Genomic DNA, 17,566 nt, shown 5'->3' with positions numbered 1-17,566 from the left:
ACTAAATAACATTTAGATAAAAGATCATGTTTCACATTTATACTCAATGTTTCAGTATTCAGAAATAGCATGTTTATCTTATTCACCTATTCATTACCAATTTCTTAATTATTCAGATCTCAATCAGACATTAATCTCGCACCTATTACTACACTTTCATATTTCAGCTGAAAGACCTATTTCGATTCATCGGTATTTTGTTTGTCTTTATGATGGGGGTCGGTGTGTTGTATCATGCAAATATGTACCCAGCGCACTATGATATGTGGAATCCAACTCATTGGACTTATTGGAGGATCTGGAAGATAATGTACATTCCGTATTGGCAGATTTATGGGGAACTTTTCTTGGAAGATTTTAAAGGTAATATTATGTAATCTAATAAGACAGGTTCAGCGTAAGATGATATGTATGTGCTTGCTTTTTTATGCAATCTGAAGGTTTATTTTTGTCTTTCGTTTTTGCTGATGTGCTCTGCTGTTGTCTGTTCTATAGTCGGGTTGTTGTCTCTTTCATTTCTTTGGCACATTCCCTATTTCCATTCTCAATTTTATTTGTCAATATGAATTTTGTTTTTTCTTTGTTGAGATATTTTTTGTTTTTAGAGTTTTAATATTTAATTACAAAGTCTGCTGTACTCCTGTTTGTGACAGTTTTACCTATTATATCTGTTTGATTTTTGTTCCACATCGTTGTCCATATAATGGAATTTTGTTTAGCTACTAAACTACCTATTAAACCAGGTTTATGTTTTGTTTTACATAAGAAAATGCCTGTACCAAATCAGGAATATGTCAATTGTTACTAATTCGTTAGATGTGTTTGGGCTTATGATAATGTCATTTTCTCATAGACCCTCCGTTTAGAATTTTCTTCGGAGTTCGGTAGATTTCTTCTTTTAATGGAATACATATACATAAACTATTTCAATAAATGGATTGTTTGGTAATTTTCGTAGAAGAATTAGTTGAATTCAATGACTTTTTGAGGTAATATGTCCGTTATCTAAGTTTAGTAATAAGTTCAGTGTCGATCGAAACAGGTAATTGACTTAAATATATCATCGTTCATGTGAAGGAAAAGAACTTATGACGTAGACAATTGAACTATGCAAGTGATGCTAGATGCATGGAGATGAAGAAACCCACACTTGTACAGAGATATTTTCTATGTGTTTGTGGCATTTAAAAGAATTTACTATTATAGAAGATATCAATCATTTTAGTCTTTTTACTGTGATTTGTAGATGGAAGCAATTATAAGTCTCATTGACCTCATAGCAAGTTAAAAAGTTCACGACATGACAGATGTACAAGAATTCTTATAAGAATTCTAACGGCCGGATTTATGCACAAACCAATAATCGCAACACGAAGTTAACGATTTATGATTTTCCACCGCCACACGTCATTACGTCTATTTCATTTGAGGATATAAAAGAGTATCCAGAGAGCGATTCATCTCAAACCTTTAACGTATGGTTAAAAAAGAAGCTGTAGATACCAAGGGACATTAAAAACTACAGGTCGAAGAAATACCGAAAATACTATGAGCACATACTAGTATATAAACGATGAAACATGATGAAAGGACTAACAATAGTTTACAAAACACCAAATAGAATACTTATCAAAACAAAAAGATTAATACGAACCATACAAAAGGATTATCGCAGGTATTCCGGTTAGGTCAGTATATCTTGTAGTTCTCGAGTGGTACTGTCGTGTCGCTCATCATGACAGTTGAATAGTTGTGTATCATAAGTCACATTCGATGGCGAAAAAACAAATGACGTTTTCATAGTAGTGATGTTGAAGAAATATAATGATAAATATGGTAACTGTGAATATTACTAAACATATTTATCGTATTGATCGAAAGAACGAAAAAAAAAACCAGTTGACTTTATCTATAAAACAAATGCCCAAATAAATAAAAGTTTCTTTCTTAACATAAACATTTTTTTATATATATACTATAAATTGATCCTTATTTTACAGAAAATAGTAATGCGCCATCATGTACTACGATCCGAAGTGTGTGGGAGAGTGACCCTAGTATGGAGAGATGCATTGAGTATGACTGGGTCCTGATCGTCATTGCTGCCTTGTATATGCTAATATCTAACCTGTTGTTGGTTAATCTTGTCATTGCTCTGTTTAGGTATTTGTTTTTTTGGGGCCTTTTATAGCTGACTATGTGGTATGGGCTTGGCTCGTTGTTGAAGGCCGTACGGTGAATTTTGAATTTCTGTGCCATTTGGACTCTTGTGAAGGGTTGTTTTATTGGCAATCATAACACATATTCTTTTTTATGTTTATCATAGGTTTTATTTCCAGAATTTCACAAAAACAATACCAACGATATATCATCCTAACCGTTAAACATTTACTTCAAACAACGAAGTAATGAAATAATCATTCACGACATGTAGTAGCATGTTTGTTTTTCTTGTAGTTTATTCAATATTTGAAAAGAAATCCTAATTTAGTTGTTGTTTTAGTTGTTACATCGAAATACAGAAGACAAAAAACAATGATGCAAATCGAAAGGACATGCCTTGCTGGCAATAATTAAAGAATTTTTTTTTTTTGATTTAAATGTCATCAAAATTATGTTTTATTAAAAATATTAACTATTAATTCTTTAAAAAAAAAAGCTTAAGTAAAATGGTTTTATTTTCGACCACAATGCAGTATATAAAGAGTTAAATCACAAAAATACTGAACTCCGAGGAAATCCATAACGAAAAGTCCCTAATCAAATGGCAAAATCGAAATCTTAAACACATCAATCGAATGGAAAACAATTGTCATATTCCTGAGTCACGTACGTCATATATGTAACAAAGAAGCATAAAAATGCAAATAGACAAAGCACATAGGAAAAATGAAAGACAAGCAACAAACAAGTTTTCGAAGTTACACCAAAATGCATATAGACAAAGCACATTAGAAAAATTGAAAATCAAGAATACGAGAACATGATAAACAATTATGACAAGACGTACAAGTACCACAAGCGAAGTATCCTAATAACAATAATAACAAACAAATATTTTACAAAGAAGCACAAAAGGCATATATCAAATTAACAACCGCATTCATTCCTTTCTTATTTTTGAATTTTATTTATATATGCTAAATTCACCCATTTACGACTATAAGCACTGGGACCAAATGGCCAGATCAACATGGCTCTAACGCAGAAACAAAAAAAAGTAAAATAACAAAAATTCTGAACACCGAAAAAAAATCAAAACGCAAATTGCCAATGTGCTTAATAAAAAGGCAAAATCAAACGTTCAAACAAATGGACAACAACTGTCATATTCTTGACTTAGTACAGACATTTTCTTATGTAGAAAGAATGCATTTGAGGTATAAAAAAATGAAGATTCTGATCTTTGTGCATATGTTACAGGAATAGATAACCTTAGCTGTATTTGGCAAAACGTTTAGGAATTTTTGGTCTCAATGCACTTCAACTTCGTACTTTATTTGGCTTCGAGCGTCACTGATGAGTCTTTTGAAGACGAAACGCGCGTCTGGCATATATACAAAATTTAGTCCTGGTATCTATGATGAGTTCATTTACAACCTTTTTACTCATTTAAAGGTAGAAAGTATCATACTTGCTAGTCAAATAATTCATATCACTATCAAATTTCACACAATAATCGGTTTATAAATCCAAACTATTTAATTTTTGGTAGTTACCGTTTTGAGATTGTGCAAGCCAATTCTGAGAGATTGTGGAGATATTGGAGATATTCTGTCATTATGGACTATCGCACCAGAGTTCCTGCTCCTCTCAATTTGATTATCAGACCCTTTATGATGATTGCAAAATGCATCAAACGTTGTAAAAAGAGTTGCGATAAAGATAAAGATCTCGAAAAGGGTACGTAACATTTATATAACTTGCAATTAACTTTAATGTTTCTTTAAAATAAACTGAGTCGTATATTCTATTTTTATTCGTTGCCTTGGATTTGCTTAAAGTTTGTCAGGTAAGGAGACTTCATTGCGAAGACAGCTTAAAATCAATCACCATGCGTTCTTACGAAAATGATTTTCTTTCTTTTGATAACATTGATTTTTTTGATGAAAATGATACGTTAATTTCATGTTGTCGAGTCTACAGATTTCCATTGTTGCAATATGTACATGTCTGTTGTTACATCTGAGGTGTTTGATTAATGTAGTATTCAAATTGCTAAAAAATAATTGAACACAAGGATACTAATGTCATTGTTTTGTTATTGGTTTATATTTCTGTTGGGTTTCATTTTATTTTACTAGTTTACTTCTAAATATTGCTGCAGTTGTTGTGTCAGACGTTTGAGACGGAAACGAGATCTATAATCTGTTCAATTTCTGTGTCCTTGTCTTTTTAGGGTTTTGTGAAATTCTTGTTTTTTGTTGCACTGTGCATAACATTAATCAGTTGCCATGTGTCCAATTTCACAGGTATATTCAGTAATATTGTTTTTATTATTTTTTCAGTGGCACAGGAACGAGAAATCAAACGGATGGAAAGATTACAAGATATATGTGCAAACAAATGCATTCGTGCTATAAAAATATAGTATTTTAACCATTTGTCAATATCGTCGTTCGTACGAAGATTACTTCAGTCGTTCAAATTTTATTAGCTATGACCAAGTGTGAGTCAAAACATTTTGTATTACGCACCTGTTTCAACATTGAGGCTTAAATTTGAGACTAATGTTAAATTCAAAATTTGTAGATTTATTTAATTATTTTAAATGGTTTCATTCATGGTACTAATGACAATAAATTTTGCAGTCTGGTTCTTCTCTAATTCCAATACACATACTGAGTTAGTGTTGTTATGTATTTTGTCTTTGATTTCTTATTTAGTAGTCAGCATTTCGATGTTGACATTAATATCAATTATATAGTCATTTTTATAGATTTCCTGTTGACAAAACTTTACAATTTAAAAAAAACTAAGGATTTTCTTATCCCAGGAATAGATTACCTTAGCCGTATTTGGCACAACTTTCAGGAATTTCGGGTTCTCAATGCTCTTTAACTTTGTACTTGTTTGGCTTTATAACTATTTTGTTCTGAGAGTCACTGATGAGTCTTGTGTAGATGAAACACGCGTCTGGCGTATTAAAATATAATCCTGGTACCTTTGATAACTATTATTTGTATTGCGATTATTAATTTTAAAAGACGTTAAACTAATTGAATTTCAATTTTTACTATAACCTTAGTTTAAGGGATTTATTTGCATAATATTATAACTGTCTATTTAACTGCCAGTTACAAAAAAAACATTTTTGTTGTTAAAACAACCTGTCCCAAGTCATGAATGTGACAGTTGTTTTCGAATTCGAAAAGCTTTTGATCAAACTCGACATGTATGTCTTTGTAATAATACATAAGATTCTACCCTTAAAGGTGCATTGTTTCCTATGCCAGACACTTAATAAGAGTATGTCTACATGTGTAATAAATGTTTCTCCGCAGACTCATTTAAATTAATCCATGAGTTATACCAGTCATAGTGACTTAGACAACTAAGTACTGGAAAGAATGTATGATTCACTATATAATCAATGAAATAAGTGCATAATTAGGACTCGGATTACTTCAAGACTCGACCATTGCACTTGAAACAAATAGCTTGAATACCAAGTCAACAAAGTAAAATAGTATAATAAAAAAAAAACTGCCGAAATATTTTGTTATATTCGGCTGTGGCTATTTACGCTTGTGGGTGAGAAAGCCTTAGTGCTGGCAATTAGGCTTCTGGTACATATTCAGACGAAACGTCCACCATCAGTGTATTTTAGACTCTCGAATCAAATTAATTTGTTTGATTGCAAATACTGTGTTTTACAACTTTTGATGTTTGATTATATAATAAAAACGTGTTCTTTTTCTTTTTCCAATTTCAAAGCATTGGATTATCCGGATACACTTTAAACCTAATAAAGCATAAAATTCTTTAATATAAAGCAATGACTCGTTTACTGGAAACACATGAATGGAGACCACGATAGCTCAATTACTTTACCATCAGTCTGTCAACACCGAATTATAAGTTGAGCCCAACCTTTGGCAGGCGCGCTCGACACCAATTTGAATTGTCTAGAACTTGTAGATTTCCTGCCGAAGGTTTGCTGTTTTCTTGATGGTTTTCGGAAATCTTCACTAATAAAATCGGGATGCTAGGGGTGTTAAGCACCGATATATTAATTCAATCAATCAATCAAAAAATTTAACAAGTGTTCTATTTTTTCTTGATTTCATGCATATCTTTACCAAATTGTAACCGTGAACATGAGTACTTATACTTAGCTTCGTTTATTACTGAAATACTTAAAATAACCGTAGCCGTAATGATAGAGAAAAAATATCCTAAAGGGATCTAAGTAGCCATTTCGAATCGCCATCCCTCCAGTCAAACAAAGAGTATCAAAATGAAATCATTGACTGAATACTTTCCAAAAACACCATTATAGGATTGAACACTTTTTTCGAGAGATTTATTATGTGTAAACTGAGGCGATTAATTCACAAATAGAATAAAATTCTGAAGGACGTTCCAGTAAAACTTTCTCAGGCAGTAACCAAATTTGCACTAATAACCTCTTTTAAAATGTGTTTATCCTTATAATTTTTAACCAAAACATTTGCAATGTACAGTTGTCATGCTTTGGATACTGTTTGCCATCAAATGCATAATTGACATGTCAATGGTTAGAAGTAAACCGCCATATTGAATTTCTGAAATCCATATTATCAGTTAATGCAACGCTATATAAAATTAAATAACATCTACCTCAAAATTTATTATTAAGTATTCAAGAAATGGAATAACCCCCAGCTTTATAGTTTTCCTTTGTATGATGTTATGTGATGACCTTAATGCACCAAGATGTTTCATGACGCATATCGGAATGTCAATATGATTTTAATTTAATGCAATGTCCTTTTTTTATCTTTTTTTGTCTTAAAATAGAAATCACAGTCATTTTATTCTGATAAAAGGAATGACATGGAATACCCCATTTACTGAATAGTATAAAATACTACACCAAACTAATTATCAAAAAAAGGAAAACGAAAAATTATGACAATACCAGCCCAATATAGTTACACTCTGCTTCTCAAGAAAAGACATTTCAGTAAGGAAAACCATGCCAGCATGTAAATATACACGTATGTTAACACAGGTGTGAAAATTGACAAATTGCTGACGATCTAGGAATGGAAGAGTGGAATAATTTGATTCACTGATGATTTTGTTCAGTAAACATACACACTTATACTATAAATATACCCATGGTATGACATGCCTCAGTCTGAACATGTTTTGATATATAATATTAAAAACAAAATTGACGAAACAACTCTTTTATTCAAAATCATAATTAGTAATTTGCAAATAAAACAATTGATATGCGACAAAGTCGTCCGCAGAGATTGAACGAAAAAAATCTAAATATTTGAAAATGCAGATCTTCTAAATCATAGTTATTGTCATTTCTGGGTAACAAATTTATGTTGTACTAATTACAAAAGGGGACATTACAATACTCCCATCGCTTTTTAGGGTCAGTAGTGTAACACCAAGGTGCAGCTGAACCGTCTGGATTACGACAATAGTTTTCATCTTGATTATGAAATGGGTGACGATGAGGAGTATTCAACTTCCAAGTCTGACAGTCCCTGTTGCTACTGGTGGTACTGATCATTCCTTTATACTCAAAACCCTGAGCTGTCTTCTTACATCCTTTCTGTTTAACTACAATAACAATAAATTCAAGTATAAATAAGTTTAAAGACATATTTTTTTTCTATTACTAATTTTTATTAATTTCCAGGTAATTGTTTCCTGAAGTATCTTATTTTTACCTAGACTTTCGTCATATATTTCTGCCCTTGTAAACTTTTATGTGTTTTCTGATTATCTATTTATGTTTTTTACGTATGGCAAAGTACAGAAAATGTAAGGTGGTAAGCGTTATACCTTTGTATCAGAAAATTGTTTATATATAAAAAGGTTGATGTATGAAAAATGTTTTTCAACTGATCGAATGGAGCTTACTTTTTAATTTGAAAAAGTACAGTCTATTCGAACATGTGCAGGGTATGGATTATTGTCGTTATAATTATTATTGATTTCTAATGTCCTATCAGTTTCACTAAATGAATTTTGCAAAGAAGTAGTATATGCTATTGGAGGAATAAAATAATCTAAAATAAAAAAAAGTATTGTCTATTGTATTATGCCAATTTAACAAATATCTAATTTTGAGATTAATATTAATATATATTACATTAATATATTTGGAGTAAATTCTTTGAGGGAAATTATTATTGTTGTACTATAAATGAAATCAATAAGATCTAAGTACCATTTGCAAGTTATCTAATTCCCCCTTTTCGGAATATAAGGGTTAAAACAAGTAGAACAAAACGTTATAGTTATGATACTTTCATAGCAACAATTTCCAAATTGTGGCAATTATAACATGTTTTTAAACTCCGTTTTACAATTCAATAAACGGCTGTCAACGACTGTGTCTCTCTTTAACTTGCCAATATACATACATGTATAGTGTTTACAATTTTAACCGGATCAATGACCATAACTGGACACTTCATTGATGAATTTATCCCAAGACACCTATCTCTTGATAGACTGATCTATGATAAGCGAAGCAGTAAAACTCCACCCAGTCAAGTGAAATAAATCAAGTAATAGTTATTGACGCATTGAAAACGACATATACTTAGACCTAGTTCAGCAACAGTTATCTGTATAAAATTAGGAATGAAAATGGTGAATGTGTCAAAGAGACAACAACCCGACCATAGAGTAGACAAAAGCGGAAGGCCACCAATGGGTCTCCAATGCAGTGAGAAACTCCCGCACCTGGAGGTGTCCTTCAGCTGGCTCCTACATAAATATGTATATTAGTTCAAGGATGTTTACTTTCTCTTGAAGTATAAAAGCTACATAGGAATTTTATCTATTTGATATTCGGATAAAGTTCAATAACTTCTAAATGTATAGAAAAAATCTTCAAAACGGACATGTCGAATGATAAAGTATACGTTGTGCTAAACATACATACACAATAACTGTAATAAATTACCATCTGACACATCAGTCATCGAAATATATAACAAAATCTAGGTCTTTTAAGATTTTCTTGATGATATTGATTGTAAACGTTATATTAAAATAATGTAATACTCACAACAATAGGGGACGTTACAATATTCCCATCGTTTATTAGGGTCAGTGGTATAACACCAAGGTGCAGCTGAACTGTCTGGATTACGACAATAGTTTTTATCTGGATAATGATATCGGTGACGATGAGGAGAATTCAACTTCCAACTCTGACAGTCCCTGTTGCTACTGGTGGTGCTGATCATTCCTTTATACTCAGAACCCTGAGCTGTCTTCTTACATCCTTTTTCCTTTTTAACTACTGCATAATAATACAAATCAAATATAAATAATTTGAAAGGCAAATTTTCTTTCATAATTGATGTTTGAAACTTTCAATGTAATTGTTTACTTGAATTTCTTACTTTTCTCAGATGTATGGTCAAATAACTTATAAGAAGATTACTTCCCTAGAAAACTTTCACGCATTTACTAATTATCCATTCATGTTTTTGTACTTATGGCAAATTATATGTAATCGTACAGTAGACAATATTTGTTGAACTTTTGTATGTATTTAGAGCTCATTCAACTGTATCTGATTACACCCTTCAGTGAAAATAGAAATGTTATACGTGTTGCCTTTAGATACCTGTCACATGAAAACCAAAAATAATAACAAAAAAAAAGAACTCCGAAGAAAATTCTAAACGTAAAGTTACTTTATCAAATGGCAAAACCAAAAGCTAAAACATATCAAACGAATGGATAACACCTGTCATATGTTTGATTTGGTACAGACATATTCTTATTTGAAATTGATGAATCAAACATTATTTTGTAGATAACTAATCTTCTCTCTTGTAAGCCAGTCACATGCATTACCATAAAATAGACAACTATGTGTGAAAAAATAGACATAATAGGTAAGAATGTCAAGAATAGGGATACAGCAGTCAACATTGGTTATAATCTTAATCACTATAAGAACAAACAAATATATCAACAAAGGAAAACAAAAAGGTCTTTAAATGTAAAAAAATGTATGTTAGTAAAAGTCAAAACGTATACATTTGTTTTCACGCAAATCTGTACATACAATGTTGTTAAAAATGTATATTATATTGCCATAAACATTTCTGTTTTTACTGATTTGGAAAAAAAGAGGTCATCGTTATTAATCGTTCCGTGAAAATTCCTTAAAATGGATGTACGTCTAGATGGCGTCATGTTAAAAATTGTGTTTGTTCATGTTTATTTCATACATCACTCAAAATGAGATGACACATATGTTATTAAACAGAAATTCCTTCATAATAAAAGTGTCAAATGAAAACGCAGTAAATGGTATAAAATGTGTTCCAACAGGACCAGATATTATGACATTGTTTATAACAAAGTTTGCAGTGGAACCTCTGCTTGGCGGTACAAATATACGTTGAAAATTCCTCGTTTCTATTCTCAATTCTATCAAATGATATAATCATAAACCCCTTGAATTTCATTCGTTAAATCCGAAATTTAAAGCAATGAAATATAGTTTAAAATTACACTCTGTCGACTAAATTTTTCAAACACGTAATATAAAGTGGCACATGCTTATCGTCACCAATTTTTATAAACGTTCTTTACATTTATAGATCCAGTTCTGAAATGTGCATTCAACTGCATTTTGGAGTATAAACGCTACATAGGAATATTAAGTTTGATATTTAGATAAAGTTCAATAACTTTTAAAATTCTAAAAAGTATTCATCAAAACCTGATATATCCAATGATAACGTCTACGTTGCCATAAATAGACTTCGACAAAAAAATGTACATGAATGACCATCTGAAAAATTGGAAACCGGAATGGAATCAAAATCTTATTCCTAAAACATGCAGATTTTCTTGATTATATTGATTGTAAACGTTATATTAAAAAAATGTAGTACTCACAACAATAGGGGACATTACAATACTCCCATCGTTTATTAGGGTCAGTGGTATAACACCAAGGTACAGATGAACCGTCTGGATTACGACAATAGTTTTGGTCTAGATAATGAAATGGGTGACGGTGAGGTGTATTGAAATTCCATCTCTGACAGTTCCTGTTGCTGACGGTGGTACTGATCATTCCTTTATACTCAGAACCTTGAGCTGTCTTTTTACATCCTTTCTCCTTAACTGCAAAAATAATAAATTCAGATACAAATTATTTTGAAGACAAAGTTTATGCTATTAGTATTTTTTTAATTGTAAGTGTTTCCTTAATAGTCTATTTTATCTCAAATATAGGTCAATAGTTATCAAAGGTACCAGGATTATAATTTAATACGCTAGACGCCCGTTTCGTCTACATAAGACTCAAGCAGATTATTTTCATAATAAGGTCTTACGTGTTTACTCAGTTTTGATTTATGTGTATTCGTTCACGCAAGTTGCAAATTTGTTGAACTTAAGTAAAGATTAAGAATTAATTGAAGTACATCTGATTCTCAAAAAATATCTACAGATTGCTTATATAACCCCAGGGATATAGTCAAATCAATATTGACGTAATAAACGTTTAGAATTCATTTAAAAAAAGACGAAAAGTATGCAGTTGGTCACTTGTTAAAAAGGTTCATGATATTGCTATAAATATTTAAAATTTTACTAATGAGAAAATGTAAGGAGGTGATCGATATCGCATGTTCCGTGGAAATTCATGTAGGTTGATAAAAAGAGTAAACAAATGATCAAAACTATAAAACAGGGACGAAAGATAACAGAGGGACAGTCAAACTCATATATCGAAAATAAACTGACAACGCAATGGCTAAAAATGAAAAAGGCAAACAGACAAACAATAGTACACATGACACAACATAGAAAACTAACGAATAAGCAACACGAACCCCACAACAAACTAGGGGTGATCCCGTATAAAATGATTGTAACGTTTATGCGGCGTCAAGCTATACAATTGTATTTGTTCTTTTGTATTGCATCTATCACTAAAACGTTATTGTCACCTTCCCTGTTCCAATTCTCAATTTCAATAAATGGTATAAACTGCTAAAGCAAAAAAGATAAACGGTTTGATTTTTTTTTTTAATTAACTCAGAAATTTTCAAGTTATCACATTTAGTTTTAAACAAGATTCAGCAGAATATTTTTTGAGAACTCGCAATGAAAATCGACAAATGTTTATTTCCGCTTATTTTTACAATGTTAAATACATTATAGACCTAGTTCAGTAATTAGAAATCAGCTTTATCTTTTGGAGTATAAATGCTACATAAGAATATTATTTATATGAAATTTAGATAAAGTTTACAAACGTCAAAATACAAAAACCCAAAAATTAACAAAACCTGATATATCGAATGATAACGTGTTCTTTGCCATAAACAGACATAGACAAAAACTGTAAATCAATTACTATCTTACACATCGGTCATAGAGATGGAACCACAAAATCGAAATCTTTGAAAATACAAATTTTCGAGATTTTGTTCTCTAATTGTAAACTTTTTGTAAAAAAAAAGTTATATTTACTACAAAAATGGACATTAATATATTCCCATCGTTTCTTTCGATCGGTGGTATAACAGCAAGGTACAGCTGAACCAGTTTGATTTATAAATACGATTATGTAAAGATATATTTCGTAAGTTCGAATGTGAAGTCAGAGAGTATTGTTGTCTCTGTTTTAGAAATGTAAATTAGATCGTCCTTGCTCGAGCCGTTCACTTATCCACGCCCGAGTTAGATTAAGAGTTAGATTAAGAACCTTATGATGAGATGGTTTATCGTTGACAGTCATAAAGTGATGAAGTGCCAAATACCCACCGTGTCGAAGAATCTGTCCTCTTTCCAGTTTGAATTCAAACTTCAACTTTTAAAAAGTGAATAGTAAACACTGAATTTTAGAAAATACCAAACGTTTTGTTAGTATTTTCTAAAATTCAGTGTTTACTATTCACTTTTTGAAAAGTTGAAGTTAATTTTAACATCAATGTCTATATCTAAGCGATAATTCATATTTGTATTTAAACGGGAATTTATTGAATAGGAGTGTAAAAGTAAAAGTATGAAAATACCAATATTATCAAAATAAATCGTTAATTCGCAAACAAACAAAACGGTACGCAACATAAACAAATAATCCTACTTACCGTTAGATGTACAGTTTGTAATTAAGGTGACTATCAAAATGCTGAATAATATGGAGGACTGCATTGTTCTAGGAATCGTGGTGTCCTTACTACATATGGGTGTTGTTTAAATTAAAATAATTCGACAGATTAGTGAAATCAACACTCTACAAACAGTGTATTGTGATATATCAGGATGTTAAGTTTACCATGTTGTTACATAACATTATGTTCCATTAACATCCTTTATTTTGATTGGCTGATAATAATGTCAAACATTACAATAACATATTCTATTTCCTTATAAAATATTACAGCTGCGACTGCAACTGATATCAGTGACAATTTAAAAAAATGTGTTGAAAAACAAATGAAAAGTTTGATATAACTGATAATTTCATGGTTGTAGCATAATAATGGAGTAATAAAAAGTATTCAATGATTAATTCTTCTTATAATTTTGTATGATTGTAAAAGCGATGATTGTGCGCATATTCTAATATGAAGAGCGCTTCCGCACTTTATAGAAGATGTGCGTCAGTCATCGATTATAAATCCTAATAAATTCTTAAAAGAAGCATTAAATTATGAATTATAATCAAACTGAAGTAACTAAATATTCATTGAATCAAAGCGTGTATTTTTTCTATCTCACGTTGAGTATATTAGGTTTGATACGTTAGTGGGAGACGTTTGGGTAAATTTTATTTTGTTTTAATATTTTCACAATCAAGATACTAGTATAGGACATCTTTGAAACCATATTAACGCAAAGTTGGTTAAAAGAAATGTCAAATCTTGAAATTGTACGATCAACTAAAAAATGGAAATAAAACAATACAAGACAATTTAAATTTCTTATCCCAGCATGGATTACCTTAGCTGTATTTGGCACAACTTATTGGAGTTTTAGGTCCTCAATGCTCTTCAACTTTGTACTTGTTCGGCTTAATTGATATTTTGATCTGAGCGTCACCGATGAGTCTAATGTTGACGAAACGCGTGTCTGGCGTAGTGAATTATAAGCCTGGTACCCTTGATAACTATTGTAACAAAACAAGCATGGAGTTGAAGAAATTATGTTGTAATTGATCGTCAATCAAATCCTCCTTTCCTAGTTTATTCAATAACCTCATGAGTTGCATCGCTCCATTGTTTTTATTAATTGTAATGAGCAACCAAACCGATGGGTAACCATTTGATATTCGGTTTTCTGAATTAATTTTCTCTTTTGTTTACAATTATTATCTGCATCATATTCACTGTGTCTTGGAAAGATATATTTTTTCAAGTCTTAACAGGTAATTTATTTCCAGAATCCTTCTTTCTTATAAATACACAGGCAGTCTGGATGTATAAACTTGAACGTTCAATCAGCTAGTTCCTCGTGTCGCTGAAAGAAAGTCATGCTCTCTGTACGCTAAACAATCATTGTGACAAAGTTAGATTGCATGGAGCAGGGCCTGCTGAAATCTATAAATCATCTCTTTGTTCTGTGTCAGTCTATACTCCCTGTCCTTCATCGTTCTCTAGTCATTTTTTACATCGTTAAATTTTGGTTAATTGCAAGAAATAGAGCTACATAATAAAGCAAACTTTCTATTGTCCGTGAAAATCTGAATATAAAGTTAAAGGAGATTATGGTACGTAAGTCAATATTTAAAAAAAGGAATTATCGAGTTTACGGACATCCTTAATCGATATGAAACTTAAATAACAGTGTTTTTCACTTGTATTTGTGTTTCTCATTGTCTTCAAGGTACAATGATTAACTGTAAATTTTTGAGTGAAATATATTAATGTTTTTTTTTCAATGTAGAGGTTCATACATGTAATACTAGTATACATTCTGGTTTTCATGTAAAATATAATTTCTTTTACATGATGATTTTATTTTTACCAGTAGAATTTAAAGATTGTTTTTTTTATTGTCTTTTACTTCTAGTGAGCACTTTCCCCTAAAAAATCCTTTATTTTTTTTTGATTTCATACCTAATTTAATCATTATATTTAATCATTTTTAAATTGAAGAATGCGTCAATGTGTGGCATTGCTTAATACCATCTTACTCATATTTGATTTTGGAGTACTAGGCGCATACATCTTTTTTTCTTTTTTTTAATCAAATTTAAAAGCTATAACACGATAAAACAGAAAATCAAATATTTTAATGATAAAAAGAAGATAGTGCAAGTAGTCTGTGAGCAGAGAGGCGATATTCTGTTTCTTTTCTCATATAGATGATAGTAAGAATTTGATTGTTAGTTAAATTATAGAAAATAATTAGTCCATATCAAGTATACATTTGTGTAGTTTCATGTTAACAGAAAGGAATGTCACAGTAATCCCATCTTTTATCAGAATTGGTTGTATAACACCACGGCTTTTTCTCGCCAGCTCCTGGATTTCTACAGAAGTCCTCTTGATCGCTAATATAAGTATATGAATGAGTGTTTGGTGTTTGATCAGCCCATTTCTGACACGGTATACCATCTTCTGTTTGGCGGACATTTCCATAGTATTCGATGCCATTATCTGATTGTAGACACTGTTTGGCAGGCGTTGCTGGAAAAACAAGTTTGATATATATTTTTAATTGGCCCGCTGCAATTAGCCTGTTTCCTTAAGGAAACGAAATTATTCTCATTTTTATAAAAGAACATAGTTCCAATCTTCCCTGCAATGTACATAATTTATAATTTCAAGGGCAATAACTGTAGACAATCTTTTTACTTCTTTATTTTTTTTTTTACAAATATCATAGAGAAATGAAGGCTTGTGAGTAAATACAATGCAAAATAGCTAATATTTCAAAGGGGTATAACTCTTTTAAAACCATATGATGGACACTGATTTCTAATTTGTCCTAGACATTGCTTAAATCAATCTTGATTAAATACTGGCAAAAATTATATATATGAGAGCGCTTACAATGAAATTTTTCTTACGATTAAAAATATTTCCAAGGGATATCATCTAAAAAATAGTTGTTATAAGGACTGATTTTCCAATTTGTCCGAGACCTTGCTAGTATATAAGTATCATCAAAATTTCGTAAAAAATGTACAGGTTATAGCGACAACAAGACAGGACTGACAGTCGCATGGACGGGCGGACGCCCAGTATTTCTTTATTCAACGTAAAGCGTCACGCTGAGCACACAAAAGAGTTCTAAGGAAATATCAATAAACGGAAATGTAGGGCATTCGTCAAATTTAAAATTAAGATTCCTTTGAAGCTATATGAACTGAATCATATTTATTTTTATTTAATTTGTTTTTGTTTTTTTAAATGAGATTATATTCATTTTGCTGTGATCTATTTGAGATCTGGTAACATCAAACTTTTTTTCAATTCAAATGTTTATACATATAGCAGAATGTTTCCTGTTTATAATTGTAAATCAACTAAATCTTGAAATTTTTCCAACGTTAAGTAACATTTGAATAACTCTTAATATAATAAAAGGAAATAATTAAAATCAAATATCCATATATAATTTCTACTTAATCGTAAAGGATTGACGGACACTCGTGACAGAAGTAGAAGAAAGTAATGTCCTTTGAATGCTAGTTACATTAGTACTTACTACAGAATGGAACGTCACAGAAGTCATATCGCTTGCTGGAATCAGTTGTGTAGCACCACGGTTTATCATCTTTGTCTGGATTACGACAGAAATTCTCCGGTTGATCGTGTTTGCTATGAGAATGAGGCTGATCTGAAGACCACATCTGACAGGTAAATCCACCAATAGTGGTGTTTAGTTGTCCTTGGTATTCATATCCAGCTATTGACCTCTTGCATTCGTCCACTGATGGAACTTAAATAAAAAATAATTTGTTTTCATATGTGGGTTTTGTATATGTAAGATCTTAAATATCGATAAGCTTTATTAAGACAATGAAACATTGACTTCATTCTGCTACTTTTATTGTTACTCATTCATAAAGACTGTACTACTGCAAACACAGTTATCGAACTTATTACGTTAAAAGACTTTTTGTTCTACACCTACGACGCTCCGAGCAAACCGTTTGGAAAGTCATAAGAAGTAGAACATTTACAATTTCTTAAATAGGTAGGACTTCTACTATGTCTTAATACAACATTGCCTAGTAGGAGAGCGGAAATCGTCTGTGGTATACTTAACAAAAACAAGACAAAGTGATGTCCCCAACTTCACTCTGAAGTAACTGTATTATAATAAAGTCAATGTGAGACTTTCTTTGAGATATTATTGTGTCTGGGAGACAAAAATGACGCCCCTGCAG

At 31.1% G+C, this 17,566-nt stretch overlaps 3 protein-coding genes across 4 annotated transcripts in view; 1 reads left to right on the top strand and 2 right to left on the bottom strand.

Moving 5' to 3' along the window:
- LOC143071812 (transient receptor potential cation channel subfamily M member 2-like) overlaps positions 1-7,788 on the top strand; it is a 29,220-nt gene extending 21,432 nt beyond the window's left edge. For both annotated transcript variants that reach the window (XM_076246412.1, XM_076246411.1), the window contains 4 exons: positions 168-363; positions 2,001-2,163; positions 3,716-3,903; positions 4,509-7,788. In XM_076246412.1, the coding sequence (XP_076102527.1) occupies positions 168-363; positions 2,001-2,163; positions 3,716-3,903; positions 4,509-4,591 (630 nt within the window). In that variant the 3' untranslated portion in view covers positions 4,592-7,788. The remainder of the gene's footprint in view (positions 1-167; positions 364-2,000; positions 2,164-3,715; positions 3,904-4,508) is intronic.
- On the bottom strand, positions 7,382-13,472 carry LOC143071822 (plasminogen-like). Its single transcript, XM_076246427.1, has 4 exons — positions 13,314-13,472; positions 11,107-11,337; positions 9,251-9,487; positions 7,382-7,788 (listed from the first exon to the last, which is right to left on the bottom strand). The coding sequence occupies exons 1-4, from the start codon at positions 13,375-13,377 to the stop codon at positions 7,553-7,555; spliced, it is 768 nt and encodes a 255-aa protein (XP_076102542.1). The 5' UTR covers positions 13,378-13,472; the 3' UTR covers positions 7,382-7,552.
- Positions 13,473-15,441: 1,969 nt separating this feature from the next.
- Positions 15,442-17,566, bottom strand: part of LOC143071809 (uncharacterized) — a 57,966-nt gene continuing 55,841 nt past the window's right edge. Inside the window, exons 24-25 of the mRNA XM_076246407.1 lie at positions 16,882-17,115; positions 15,442-15,857 (exon numbers count right to left, since the gene is read on the bottom strand). Of these exons, the coding sequence (XP_076102522.1) occupies positions 15,613-15,857; positions 16,882-17,115 (479 nt within the window). The 3' untranslated portion in view covers positions 15,442-15,612. The remainder of the gene's footprint in view (positions 15,858-16,881; positions 17,116-17,566) is intronic.

The sequence above is a fragment of the Mytilus galloprovincialis genome, chromosome 4 (genome assembly GCF_965363235.1).
Source record: "Mytilus galloprovincialis chromosome 4, xbMytGall1.hap1.1, whole genome shotgun sequence".
NCBI classification, from domain to species: Eukaryota; Metazoa; Mollusca; class Bivalvia; order Mytilida; family Mytilidae; genus Mytilus; species Mytilus galloprovincialis.
Note: the sequence above shows the minus strand (reverse complement) of the source record. Positions and strands in the feature narration are given on the sequence as shown.

Coding starts and splice junctions, on each gene's coding strand:
- LOC143071822 (XM_076246427.1), bottom strand. CDS start 13,377: ATGCAGTCCTCCATATTATTCAGCATTTTGATAGTCACCTTAATTACA. Junction 9,488..11,106: donor TTGTAATGTCCCCTATTGTT/GTGAGTACTACA, acceptor ATTATTATGCAG/TAGTTAAAAAGGAAAAAGGA. Junction 7,789..9,250: donor TTGTAACGTCCCCTATTGTT/GTGAGTATTACA, acceptor TTGTTATTGTAG/TTAAACAGAAAGGATGTAAG.